Source organism: Lontra canadensis, unplaced genomic scaffold (assembly GCF_010015895.1).
Source record: "Lontra canadensis isolate GAN:19392208 unplaced genomic scaffold, GSC_riverotter_1.0 scaffold27, whole genome shotgun sequence".
Classification (NCBI taxonomy): Eukaryota; Metazoa; Chordata; class Mammalia; order Carnivora; family Mustelidae; genus Lontra; species Lontra canadensis.
In genome coordinates, this window is record NW_022631021.1 from 4,582,900 (window position 1) to 4,598,036 (window position 15,137).

Below are 15,137 nucleotides of genomic sequence, written 5' to 3' on the forward strand. Positions count from 1 at the left end.
TATGTATCATAAAATAAAACTGTAAGTACTTTTAAGTAGTAACTACAAATTTCATTCAAAAGATTAAAACAATTCATAAAGGTTTTTCCCTAAAATTTCATATATGTAGGAGTAAGAAAGTCTGATGACTTTTTAAATGCTGACTCATTCTGAAATACTGTAACAGATTAATAGAATCTGGGATTTGTGGGGCTTTAAAGAAGCAAATTAGTCGTTAAGTTGATAGCTGAACTGCTCTGAGATGTCTTTGAGATTAAAAAAAAATGACAAAATCCATCCCATTTTAAAGATTTCAAGGGAAGTTTTTTGTATTCTTCAATAACTTAGCTTTTAAAAATGGTACTTCTTATTGGGATCATTCTCTGGTTCATGTACCAATTCCTTGTATGGTGGGGTTCAACCCTGTATTTCACTCCCCTTGTCCTAAATAAATCTGGTTATACGTATCTGACGAATATCCTCTGTGCAAAAAGTGCTCCTTATATACAAAGGACCAAAAGCTGATGTTTCTGGTACATTTTGGTGATGATACCGAGCACACTTTATTATAAAAACAATGCTTTCAAGCAATGGTATCTTACCATCTATAAGCTTTGTATCATAATGATCTCAAATGGAGAGTCTAATTTAAATGGTTTAAGATGGGATAATTTTGTTCATGCATAGTATTGTTGATATCTACTAAAAATTGCTACTTAAATGTAAATTAAGAGGGGATTCAATATTTTAAAAATACAATAATATTTGTACTATTTTAGTATACAATTACACTTCCTTCACATTCTGAACAGTTCCTAATAGTTTTCTTACCACAAATTTCATTATCATATATTAAAATCTAGTATTTTTGCTTAAAGACTTATGAAAAATAAATTCTAAAACCTAAATATGTATTTTTAAACTTATTTTTCTTCTTTCCATGTAATCACTAAATTTTAAAGATATTGACTTTTAAAGCCCTTTGTAATTTATCTTTATAATTCGCATTTCTCTATTATTAATGGACTAAGCAACACTCGACAAAACTTTCTTCTAAAATATTCAGAATCTAGTATTTCATTAATATAACTCATTTTCCTTGATTTTTTTCTAATAGGTGATTAAAGGGATTGATTTCCAAGTAGCATGGCTACAAAATGATAAATTCAGAGTATTTTCTTATGGACTTAATACAAAACCATTTTGGTTCTAATATTCAATATAACTACAAAGGAACTATTACCATTACTATTTTTTTACTATTTACTATTTACTATTTACTATTTACTATTACCATTAACTTAGATCCAGGGAATATATCAGATGTCTATTTACTGATTACCATTTACTATTTACTATTACTATTTACTATTTACTATTACCATTTAATTTACTATTACCATTAACTTAGATCCAGGGAATATATCAGATGTCTGAGTCTACTGAAATGGCTCAAGTTCATAAACAGCCAAAGTTCAATGAAGTATTATAATTTTGAGTATTATTTTTTGTTAAGACTCTAAAAATAGACATTCATCCTATCCCTTATGAAAAAGTAGTTAATTAAACTTAATGAACAAGCACACAACATTCACTGAATGAATAAAAGTCAGCTAAAGGACCCCTGGGCCTTCTATAAAGAGAACTAGTTTTCCTAACCCAGGTCATGGTGACTAGAGAATGTAACAATGTATAAACATGCACCTCTATGATTTAAAATTTTGTATCCTGTGATATTTAATGTCAAAGCACAATGGATTCTAATAAGACTGAAGTCACTGGAACAAAAATGCTTTCTAAATCATACAGACGCGTGACTGTGTGTGAGTATGTTAAAACCATAAAGAGAAAACCATAATTCTGATTTCACACAATAAATATCTAACAATTTACATGATAATTACACTTGACCAAGTGGAATGGGTATCTAATGTGTAGGCAGTAAAGGAAAGGTTATCCACACCAAAGCATTTATGTATTAGACAATTTGAACTTCTTTTCCATTTGCAGAAGAAATATACAGCAGATTTTTAACCTCATTATAATGAGTGGTGATAATAGATGGGACTGAAATGGATTCCAAGATTGACTCAGAGTAACTGTGCTCAATTCCAAATACATATCCATAAGTGTGCTACTTGTCATCTCAAAGAAAACTATTCTTCCTATATAGTACAGATTGTTGGTATTCAAAGAAATTATAAAATTCATAGACCAAAAATCAGTAGAATCATCTTTACCAGAGGTTTTCTATATCTCTTAAACTGTTTCCCTCTTTTATTTCTGTTTATCCTCTATAGTAGGATGTATGTTGGGACTAAGCAAAATTAAATAAATCCTCATATATTTGATTATAGCATAGCACACAAACAAAATACTCAGTAAAAATATGTTTGTTGAAAAGACATTCATGTTGAGTAGACATGCAGTGCGTACACAAAAAACCAATTCAAGTTCTAAGAAGTTTTTAATTTGAGACAAGGTAGGGTGTTTTTTACACTGAGCACCATAGTCAACACACATGAGTTAGTAAGTATTGCTTTGGTTAAAATGTGATTAAAAACTTTATACATTTTAACTCATTTTAATATTTTACAAGGGCTTTCTTTTCAAAGATAAGAATTAAAATCCAAAGTCTAAGAACTGAGAAAAGAAGTCTTAACTTCTGATTAATATGATAAAAATACCATTTTGAAATAACTTCCTCTTATTTTAGAAGTTTATTTCAGATAGTCCCATGCCTACAAAGGTCAAGTGTGTCTGCTCCCACCCCTAAATTAAAAATTATAGTGGTGCTAACTTTGAAATAAGCCATAATTTGCTATACAGTACAGCAAAGTCCCAGAAAGCCTGATTTTATTTAAGTTAAATTAGCAGTCAGGGATAAGAAACAAATATTATTTGACAGGTCTTAGAATCCAGGCATTAAAATAAAATGGGAAGCTATACTTGCTAAATTTAATCATGAATCATATAATCAGTGAAATATTAAAGTCCATAAATAACTATAAATACTATGTGTATGCAAAATCAATAAATTATCATTCACTACTGAATTACTATCTAAGTCCCTAGAATAGGAAAAACATTGTCCCTCAAACACTTCTTGGTGATTTCATTCAATATATACAGTAATGTTCATTCCATAAGTTGACAGCAGATGCTGCATAATTAAGGAATTGGTGTCCCTTGAGGCACGGTTAGAGACATCTCCAAACCAACAGTCTTCAGCAAGAACCCCTTCAAAAGTTCTAAGTGTTATAAATTCCAAATTCTGGTTTTGATCAAGGATACACACAAACACAAGGTGCCACTTGATGGAAGAATTACAATATATTCAGCCCGTAGGGATTCACTTGTGGGGCTGTTCTCTAAATGCTTGTTAGAAATTTGACTTTCAAAATTCCCCTTTGTTAGCAATGTGTTCTGCTTCTATGAGAGAACCACCAACACCACTCTCTCTTGGGGTATATAAGTTTGATGGTTCAAGGAAATGCATCCACTATGATTTATTAAGTTAATGAGGTGCCAAGGACGTTTGTATTCAGAAATTGCTGATACTCAATAGAACCTCCAGAGCTGAACTACCTCCAAAGAAAGATGTAAGGGCCTGTGATGCCATCTCTGTTTAATACTGTTAGGGCACGGGAACAGAGGCTTGGTAGCTGATCTATAATTTCATGAACATATTTGGTAGAGCTAGTTCTTTTCTGGCTATTATATGTCCTTTTTGGTGAATGTGAGTGCTGATGGAACACCAACCCTATGACCACACAATTCTACAAAGCAGTGATGTGGAATCAAAATCAACCTGACTGACCTCTGAGCTCAGGCGTTCAGATAATCCCTCAATGTCACAGGAAACTCCCACAGTATTCCCTTGCTCTTGCAAGAGTAGTCTGAGATAAAGCACATGAGATGCTTAAAAAACTGTAGAGTGCCACGGAAATGCAAGTTGTCATTACAGTGTAAATATATATACTGAAAAGTATTTCTAATAATAATACTGATAAGCACCTCCGTCAGTTCTAATGCCAGGTAAAAATTAAGGAATTGCTCCCACAGTTTACTTATTTGAAAATTTGAATAATCAGAGAACCTCACTCTATTTTAATTCCCCTATTAATAACTTTATATTATATCTGAAACTAATAATTATGTTTTTCCTATAAAAAATAAAAGCCAGATTTTGTATAAAAAGAGCATTTTACTTGACATTAGAGATTTGTGACTCTATCCCTAACTCTGCCATATTCTTGATAAATCTCTATAAACCTTGTCCTCCTCTATAAAAGGGGGTTAATGCCACTTTCTTGCAAAAGTTTCATGAGGATTAAATGAGATATGCCAGCTTTTTAAATTATAAAGGACTTCAGAAACATTTTATTTTATAACTACACAACTGAAATTAAGAATATGAAATCATAGGGGCACCTGGGTGGCTCAGTGGGTTAAGCCTCTGCCTTCGGCTCAGGTCATGATCACAGGGTCCTGGGATCAAGCTCCACATCGGACTCTCACTCAGTGGGGAGCCTGTTTCTCTCTCTCTCTCTACCTGCCTCTCTGCCTACCTGTGATCTCTCTCTCTGTCAAATAAATAAATAAATAAATAAAATCTTTATAAAAATATGAAATCATAGGTGTTAGAGATCACATTAATCGTTAATTAGCTATCATAACTAAAATATACATAGTATCAGTAATCTCTGCAAAGTATGCTCTGAAATGGGCTTAGAAAAATGTTAAAGTCACTTTGTCTACAGAAATTATTAATTGGCCTGGTGTAAAACCGATGCTCAAGTGTTCAGAATGAATGAGTATTTCTTTAATCCCAATTGCTAAAGGATGAGGAAAAGGGCCATCACATATAGAAAAAGTAACATACATCTTCCTGTTAATTTCCATAAAGCCAAGGGGAGCCTAAGGTAATGAGAAAATGATTGTTTTTATAGTATAGTTAGATGATCTATACATTAGTATCTAGGTTAACCCCAATTAAAAATATCTGGACTGTAAAATAATTGGATCAGAATGCACAATGTATCCCCAATGTAAAAATAGGTATTTTGTCATTTCTTCTTTATAGGATCATGTTTTAATGTGGGAGAATAAAACACATCTATCAGCAAAGTATCTGTGACTGAATTACTCTGTATCATGAAACCAGTAGGCTCTTATATCCCTTCATCTTTTTTCCTGATGACTCAAGAAATCCTTGAAAATGTTTCCTTGAAACCAGCTTGTGGTATACCTTAAAAATTATTTGGTATAGGCATCAACTATGGAATACATTTTAATATTTATATCTTAATAGGTTATAAGCATCCTAACTTCCTAAGATTCCTTTTAGTTTACATTCCTAGCCAAATCATCTAAATAATAACAAGATTGATGGTCTTAAGAAAACAACTATAAGTTTAAATATGTGTTAGAGTCACCCTAAATTATGGGGTTTTGGAAAAGCACAGAAAACTTTATGGATTTACTTTAAGTAAGCTAAACGACATTGAGAAGTAAAAAGCTATTTGAGATCACTAATATTGGTCATCAGCTTAATTTTTCCTAGTTTTGAAAGGCATATAAACTTAGATTTTTTAGACTATATGAAGCTTCAGAATTCAGAAACACTTCCAAAACACCATGATGAGTAATTACATCTTTATTCTTTATCTCTGCACTAACTTCATGCTGCAGGCCTCAGAAGAAGATTAATTAAAATTCCGGAAAGTTCTGAACAAAAACAAAAACCACACATGCATACTCGCACACACACCTTTGTGTCTTAGAATAAATAAGGATGTTCATGGTCTTCAGGAAATCTAGACCAAGTTGTATTTATTATCTATATTAAATGACAATAAAAATGTATCTAAAGAAAAGTCTAAGATCATTGATGACAGGGCAAAAAGATGTCTACACATATTAGCTTAGAGAGGAATAACTTTCATGTGTAAATATGGTTTGAGGCCTAATGACTGAGAAATTTCTTTCCCAGAAGCTAAATATGCAAGAGTAAAGTACCCTGAATAACAAAGCACAAAATTAACAAATTTAGGGAAACTTTTTTCTTTTTTCTAACACAATGATTCTACATAAATAAGAATTTTGGAAGTGCTGCACACAGGAGGGAAATATTTTACTGCAACTTTCCAACTGACCAGGCTTCCACATTGAGACTGAGTATTCCATTCACGTGGGAGAACAGGTTGTCATGTGCAAAGCCTCGGAATAACCAGCCAGGAAACCCTGTGGAAAAAATCGGGGTTTATATGTTTTCATTGTTTGGGGACTGGATGTTAACCACAGGCTTAAGAAATGGTAGTGCTGGGCAAGTTCACAGCAGAGACATTACAAGAAAGCATTCTAGCTGTAAATATCTTTGATAAAGGAAAATGTTAGTCCTTATCCAGACCTCACACCTCGGCAACACTAGCAAAACAATATTAATCTGCAATAATAATTCTGAATGTCAAATCAAGTTCTTCCTTTCTCTACATCCCAAAGACATGGAAATGAAAAAATACAGAGACTGATACATTATCATGGTTTTAGGGATATAAATAACAAGAACAATAGATGATGCTGAAGATGAATTCCAAGGGCACACGGAACAAAATGGAAGTACTTATGAGGGACTGATAGTGTTTAACATTTAAAAATATGTAGTAAAGTTATAAAAAATAGCAGGAAATAAATATACTCTAGCAAACATTTTTGGTAATATAAATAGATGTTTTAAAACCAGAGCTCTATCAAAGAAAAGTTACTGTAAATATTGGGTTTTCCCCCCCTTTGTTTTGTTTTGGTTTTGCTTGTTTTATTTTATTTAATTCAAACAATTTACAGTTATGTATTGAAGGACTTTTTTTTTTTTTTTAATTTGGAAATTCCTGTGCTCGCAGTGGGAAATTTTGAGAACATTTTATGCCTCAACATTGTCCTAGAGAAAAATGTGAAGTATCCATATTCATAAACTTTCAAATGATAGCCACAGCAAACCAGGTTGCAAAATATTGCAAGGTCACTATCTAAATCTCTGTCACAGTGCCAAAGTGGTCAGACTGTATAAGGCTTCCAACTCTACTCAAACTCCACATGATGGAAGATATATCAGGCAAGAGAAAGCACAAAAGGAAGGACCAATACTCACAATGCGTTTAGATCACATATACACTTATTTTTATAAAGCAAACCGCATTAAGGTTGATCAAAGATTAACTTACTGACTCAAGAAAGGACTTCTCTTCCAGAGTTCCTAAATATTTAAGGGCTGGATAAATGAGTCTAAAATTCTGTTTCCAATATAATAATTTTAAAATAGCTTTATCTTAGATAACATTTTTATAACAAAAACTGTTATTTAAAAAAAAAATCATAAGTCTCACTGGCCTAGACTTAAAGGGCCCAATAGGGTTTCTTGGCTGGGTCATGGGTGCTCTTGGGAGAAGAACGAGATGATCTTCTACTCAGGAATGTAATGCAATCTCATGGCCAGTGTGCCTGGTTGTTTAAATCCATGATTCCACCATTACCTAGCGGCACTGAACTACTCCCAAGTGCAATTCAGAGAGAATATATTCTGGAATACAACGTTTCTCAATGTTTTTTGAAATGCTTTATCTTAAAGCAATAGTATTTACAGAAGTCTTTGTGAGGGATATGCAGTAGTCAACTTAGATATTCAAAAATCTAACTCTGAATTAATCCAGAGTATCACACAACCATGCACCTGGTCTACATGACATTTCCAGATAGTCCCTTTCCTCTTCCTGCCTCCACAGTTCCTTTCATATATTGTTCTTGACTCTATGGATCATGGTAATGGCGTTATTCATATGGATCACGCTCTGATGATGATTATCTTCTCTGTGAAACTATTCAAAAGAAATTTCTCTCTGGTGTCAGTGTCAGGAAAAATTAGTGTGTATTTAACTGGTTTATTTTCATGTTATGGAAGCTGAAGTTTTATGACTAATGGTACTTTTCTCAAAGCACGTGTGTTAGAATGTTCATGGTTAAATCTGCAGCCTAATTTTCTTCCTTTATTTTTCCTTGCCAATCTTTTCTAAACATTTTAACTTATTTCATATGACCTTAAGTCACTTTTGATATTAAGGTAGACTTTAAAGCAGAAATCAAAATAAAATTAAAAGAATATGCACAAAGCATGTTTTAACATATTTATTATAACTTGTTTTCATTAAAATATGGCATTTTCCATCCATCAATCTCAAAATACCTTTGATGCAATAAGAAACAACTAAAATGTAATTAATGTATAGGTGTTCACTTATCCATAGATTAAACAGCAGAATTCAGAAAAGAACAAATTATCTCAGCAAACCATCCATTTGGAAATCTTGCCAGAGAATGAAAAGCAAGTGAAAAAAAGGCTTCTAATTTAGCAATAAATAAATAACACCACAAATTTGAGCTCCTAGACTTTATTCTTCCAAAAACCCTCACTAATTTTACAGTCAAAATCCTGAGTTTTTCTATTACTCAACCCCACAGGACTACTGAAGATGCATTTTTTGGTAAGGAAAGCACATTGACAGCAGTAAGAATTCACAAGGAAGGGGACAAGGAAATTAAAAAACAAACAAACAAAACTTAAATCAAACAAATTAGTTAAGGGTATACATGCCCTCAATACTGTGATACTTGAGTAGCACTATGGACATAGCAGTACTAATGGGCAACATAATAACTGATGTTAAAACAATACCCATTAGGGAACAACCAAAAAAAATTACTTTGTGGCATATGAACTTTTAGGATAATAGAATGAAATCTCCTTCTCAGCTTTCCTGGTTTATTTAAAACTAAAAATGAAAGCACAATCTATAATACTGATGAAAAAGATTTTAATTAAAATAACATAAACAAATAGCATCAATAACCACCAGCTGGCTGGCAAACATTTGGCAGTATCAGAAAACTCAGCTATCGAGAAGTAGGGACTTGAAGCTGAGTTTTCACCATTCCAAAATTAAATCATTACTTAAAAAAGCAATGAAAAACAGACATGCAGTAACTGTTCATCCAATATTGCTTTAGATTTATGAGTATTAAAGTAAGGATTCAATGAATGATAAATAGTAATTCTTATTTTCTCCCTTTGAACATTTCTATTTCTTCACATTTTGTAAATGCAGTACAAAAAAAAAAGGGAAATATAGAGTTATTTGTTCTTTGCAAAATATCCTACACACAGAATGGCTGAAATATCTTCTAAATATTCTCAATCAAAATTAATTCCTTTTTAAAGTAAGAGCAAAGCAAACAAAATTCTTTTCTAGGAGATTGGTAATATACCTGAATTAAATTGTGAGATTAACAACTGTTTGGTGAAAAAGATTGAAACAATATTGTTTTCACTGATATTTAAAATTTCCAGTGACATTAAATCTGTCAATTATTCTCTGAACTCTTTTTTTTTAATGTTGATGTATTTTATTTTTTAATTTAATTTATTTTTTTCAGTGTTCCAAAATTCATTGTATGAAAAAAAATTAAATTGCTATTTCAACAAAGTTAAGAATAATGATTTTTCACATGTGTTCTCTAATGCAAATCTCATAAATGTATAACAAACCTTTCCTGATTAAAATATAGTGATTTCACTCACAAAGATGGTAAATATCTTTAAGTAATTTCTCATAATAAATACGAGCACATTTAAGACTGGTTGAAAAATTCTGATGATTTTAACAACATAAGATTACACTGCACCTGATTTCGATATATATCAACACAAATTTTAGTTAGAGTGTCTTACTGATCACAGCAAGAATGAGCTGGGAAAATGGATGAAACCCATGAGAAATATAAAATTATTAGTGTGATTATAATAGTTCCAATATTAAGAAAAAAATAATTTGGGGCACCTGGGTGGCTCAGTGGGTTAAAGCCTCTGCCTTCGGCTCAGGTCATGATCCCAGGGTTCTGGGATCGAGCCCCACATGGGGCTCTCTGCTCTGCGGGGAGCCTGCTTCCTCCCCACTCTCTCTGCCTGCCTCTCTGCCTACCTGTAATCTCTGTCTGTCAAATAAATAAATAAAATGTGAAAAAAAAAAAAAGAAAAAAATAATTTACTTTAATCTTTCCCAAAATAAAAAGATATTTATTTTGTTTTATTTTTTAAAATTTTAATTTAAATTTAATTTAGTTAACATACAGTGTGTTAATAGTTTTAGGGGTAGAATTTACTGATTCATCATTGCATATAACACCAAGTTCTCATTATATCCAGTGCCCTCCTTAATGTCCATCACCCAATTATCCTATCCCCTCAACCCATCTCTCCTCCAGCAACCCTCAGTTTGTTTCCTAAGGGTTAATTTAAGTCTCTTATGGTTTGCCTCCCTCTCTGTTTTTCTTTTGTTTTATTTTTCCTTCCCTTCCCCTCTATTCATCTGTTTTGTTTCTTAAATTCCAAGTATGAGTGAGATCATATGATATTTGTCTTTCTCTGACTGAGTTATTTCACTGAGCATAATACCCTCTAGTTCCATATTGTTGCAAATGGCAAGACTTCATTCTTTTTGATGGCTTAAGGACATATTTATTTTATATATACTTTAACTCAAATTAAAGTCTTATCTCAATTTAAAAATGAGAGAGTCCATTGCAGGCATCTCCTAAACTCAACCTCATTTTCTTCTATATGGTAAGACTGTGAGTAGCTTTTACTTTTAGGTATAAAACACTTATCATGTTTGAAATACACTTTCAAAGAAACTAGATTAAGATAATTGTTGCAAATGTATTTTAATGATTAAATACTTATTTTTCAAATGAGAAACTTTATGACTCTAGCCTGGCTGTTTTGCATTTTTTACTGTTGAAAGGGATAAAAATAATGAAAGACAACTTGCTAGCCTTTATAATTGCACTTATTACCAATAGTTTCTATAGTTCCATTTGTTTTCCAAAGTGATATACTAATAGTTTTGATGACAAAAAATTACACACATACACACACACACTCCAGATCTTTGGGCCTACTATGGTCTTTGTTCAATGTAATTAACATTGCATCATACTTTAGATCAAACATCTAGATGTGCCCTTAGTTCACAGGCATGAAAACTGTACCCATTTCAATTTAGCCTTATAAGCTAGCCATGGCAAATGTGGAGACTAAGGATGGTATGTTCAAAGACTCTGTATAGCAAATTCAAAAGGGATAATTTCAAGCAAAAAGTCCAAAAACAGATCTTTCTCCTCATTATAAGCCATAGGTTTATCACCAGTACTCTAAAGGGTCTAGATATTTTGGGGACTCTTCTTCTGTGCCCAGTTTTTTCAGCACCTTCATGTCCACACTGAATAGCTCCAACTACAGCAACATTTCATACTTTCATACACTAAAACAAACCTTACAGAGATCTCTATAAGTAAATGGTTGCTGGAACAAGACTAGCCTCTGATGTCAGGGAGTCACAACGTATTTTTCAAGGAAGACTAATGTCAGAAAAAGACCCTAGTCTCTGTTAAGCCATTCTGAACAGAAATAGCCCTGGCTGGCCCTTCGGGTGCAGATGAAATAACGTGGGTCCCTATGAAGTACAGTTCCCCATTCATCTAAATGAAAGCACTATATGTCGCATTTGAATTTTCTGTCATTTCTAGTCTCTTTGCTTATATCAATGTGTCTTATCATTTATATACGCTTTGGCTTGGGGTGGATTTTTTTTTTTTTATATACCCTTTGGCTTGGGGTGGATTTTTTAAACTATGATTGGAATAAAAATCTCATGAAAATCTCAAATGAAGTCTTGAAGCAAGAGCATTTTGAAGTGAGTCTTGGGTTTACTCACTAATCACTGAGAAATGGCTTACCTTCATATAGGGCAAGACTTTTTCTATCATGGAATGCCAAGTCCTTTTGTTTTGTTTTTGTGATCTTTAAGGCAAACTTTATAACCTGAGTTATGTGAGTCCTTTTACATGACTCATAATTAGAGTTGGGGATTCATACACTGTTTAAAATTGTATGTAAAATTTTGTAAACAGTAAGTATTTTTCTGAGAGTCCATTGCTTCCTTTATTTCTCTAATGGGCCTATCATCACTCTCCAAATTACAAATGGTGACTAGATGAAGGGGTGACTGGGACACTGGTATATTACCTTGGTGTTTTACCTTTAGCTTCTGGAATTATCCTCTCTTGCAGGGCCTCAGCCTCAGCCATATGCTTTCATTAAGAACCCTATTTAAGTCAGATGCTTAGGAAATCAAGAAACCATACCCTGAGAAAATAACCTTTACGATTACATACAGAGGGCAAAGAAATTCATCTCGGAAAAACCTTCATGAGCTATCAGGAGTCTAATGAATCATATTTTTGAAAAGACTTTAATATCAACAGGCAAGAGAAATACTATACACAGATATGCTAATATCTCTTTCCTGATGAGTCCCTTAAACAATTTCGAAGACATTGATGAAGAAGGAAAATCTAGAAAAAAATAACAAACTTTATGTAATCTAAGTAAACTATTAGAAAACAAAATCTTGAAATAAAAGTAAAACTTCAAAGTGAATAAAACAATTGTTCCAATTTGGACCTACTTAGAAGTTAGGACTAAGCGTCAAGGGCTAAGCATTCTGTAGAGAGAGAAAAACAAACAAATAAACAAAACAAAAAGCAAAATATTGCAAGGTTAACAGCTTCTTGTTACCACAAAAAAGTTCAAAAGCTATTAATAAGTCTAAAATATCTGACAGATGTTATACAACTGAAAACATGTTTGCTAGAACCCACATCTGTTACAATCAATATGCCCCCTTTTCTGAAGTCAGCTTAAATTTATTCAATATTGACAATTTATCAGAATAAGAATTTATCTCTCTGGTCTTTAAAACTCATGCAACTCACATAAAACCTTCTTTAAAATGAGTGATTTATAGTAAGTAGGCATTTACAATTTTTGGCTTCATTTCTGCAACAAACTGACCAACTCATTATATGATTAGGAAAATTACCTTCTTAAAGACGAAAGTCAGCCTACTTGAAGCAGGCTATCCAAAATCTAAATCCATTTCACTAGTCTACCATTTATCAGTGTGAAACTGAATACAGTAAAAGAAGATGATTATTAATATTACTATAAGATAAGGAGTAAATCTTCAATGATCTCTATTTTTATAATTAGACATGCTTCTTTTTAGTCTTCTTCTTAGAAAACTAAGAAGAAGAAATATTTATTTTATTCATTATTGACTCTCCTCATAGTCACTTTCCTATTACCTCCTAATTGGATCTGGTTTTCCCTGGAGGCCACACCACAGTGGGAAGATGGCCTGCTGTGCTCAGTCTGTCTCAGTGTCAGCATCAGGGCCTCTCCGCCTCTGGGTGCTTTGATCTGCCCTCTGTTAAGATAAGCTCTCACAGGCCACAGGTCACAGAGTTAGTGCAGGTATAGGAAGCAGTAGGGACCCCGGAAACCTTCTCTCACCCCACTCCTGATATGCTCCACACCCCATCCCTTCATTGCTATACAGATGCTGTTGTGATCAGAGTTGTATATTAAAGAATTTTCATATATTTGGTTGATCCAAAAATAAAAGCATTTCATCTCGGGGAAAAAATTATTTAAAAGGCATAAAAACGCCTGCATTGGTCATTTCTTTAGGTCTCAATTTCTTTATTGGGCCTCCATGCACATGTAATTAAATCTTGTCCCCCCCCATGTTATTCTGCTTCATGTCACTTTAATTCTTAAATCAGCTAGAATAATTCTGAATGGTAAAGAAATTTTCTTCTAACATGCCAGAATTACCCAGAATATATACTTGCTGTTCACTGAGATTAATTTTGTCTTTGTTTTCCAAATGAATTCCATCATCTAACAGAATTTTCCTCAGGGCCATTCACAGGCAATAATTCAGAATGAAAATATCTCCCTCTCCTGAAGAGCTTTTTGATCATGTGTTAATAACCAACAATATCACAAACTTCAAAGAGAACTGAGTGGGCGATCTTCTGTATGATAATTGCGTCACTATTGAAGTTACTGTCTTTATACATATATTTGTAGAGACTGTAAACTCAGACTGCTCCCTCAAAGCTAGAGAGTGAGAAATCAATCACATTATTTTCTTCTCACCTTTCAGGTGCAATGGCATGGGAGCATTAACCATCATTGCTTCAGTCTTCATCTCAAAATAGTGGACGTCTATCATTAAGAAGACACAGTAAGTGTGACCATGAACACGAGATTCATGATCTTTATCAGCTAGCAAGTATAGCCCTCTGCAAGCACATGGCTCAATTCACAATAAAATCCTCTATCCTCTTGAAAGAACGTATGTAATTTATCATGAATGTTAACTAGCATTTGATAGACAGCAATCTTGATTCATACTTTTACAAGCAGAAGGTGGCTGGCTGCTTCTTTTCTTTTTGCCTCTGATCACTTGGATTTTAAGCTTGTCCTCAGCAGAAAGTGGACCTCTTGAAAGTCATCTGCTGGGAAGAGCAGGGAGGCGCTTTCCTCAGTTGCTCTCAGCAGTACTTCCTGTACCTGAGAGGGAGCAAGAGAGTAGCCAGGAGAGCTTGTATCCCTGGCAGGCTTTCAGAGAGCCCCAGAGCCTCTGCATCCAGAACCTTACCCTGCTGCTGCATACCTGGAGATGCCTCTTCTCCCTCTCTCCCCAAAGGAATACAGTCTAACAGTAAGTGCCCTCAGGACACCTCAAATTTGCTCAATGCCAGTTTGGCAAAATAGTTACAATGAAGCCAAGAGATTTACCAGTTTAATTTAAAAGGGCCATAATCTCCCTTCCAAAAAGCCTCAGCTGCGATAACCCTGCAAAGACAAGACAGAAAGAGCACTATCCCTTCCCTTTATTAAGAAAAATCTATGCCTTTAAAAATTTAATAGTGTCTTCTTCTACACAGAAATCATCATCAGAGAATCCTGAGAACCTGAAAAACGTTATGTCATTCACACTGAGAGTAACAGTCGTCTCTTTTCAAATAGGCAGAATGGAAACAAGGGTCAGGAGGGGTTGGTTACTCTGTCACTCAAGGTCATACACCCAAACCTCTGACCCAAAGACTGCATTTTCATTTCTTTCTTTCCGTCTGGGCTCTGTATTCGTTATATCTGAACAGTTTTCCTTTTAATCCACAGCTGAACATCACAG

At 33.5% G+C, this 15,137-nt stretch overlaps 1 protein-coding gene across 50 annotated transcripts in view; it reads right to left on the minus strand.

The window, feature by feature from the left end:
* RIMS1 (regulating synaptic membrane exocytosis 1) overlaps positions 1–15,137 on the minus strand; it is a 491,535-nt gene that overhangs the window by 170,706 nt on the left and 305,692 nt on the right. For 3 of the 50 annotated variants that reach the window (XM_032864417.1, XM_032864397.1, XM_032864396.1), the window contains exon 2: positions 6,138–6,225. The exons of 44 other annotated variants lie outside the window; for them this stretch is intronic. In XM_032864417.1, the coding sequence (XP_032720308.1) occupies positions 6,138–6,168 (31 nt within the window). In that variant the 5' untranslated portion in view covers positions 6,169–6,225. Of the gene's footprint in view, positions 1–6,137; positions 6,226–15,137 lie in introns of those variants that run through there. 3 more of the 50 variants (XM_032864409.1, XM_032864405.1, XM_032864408.1) reach the window with 1 other exon arrangement.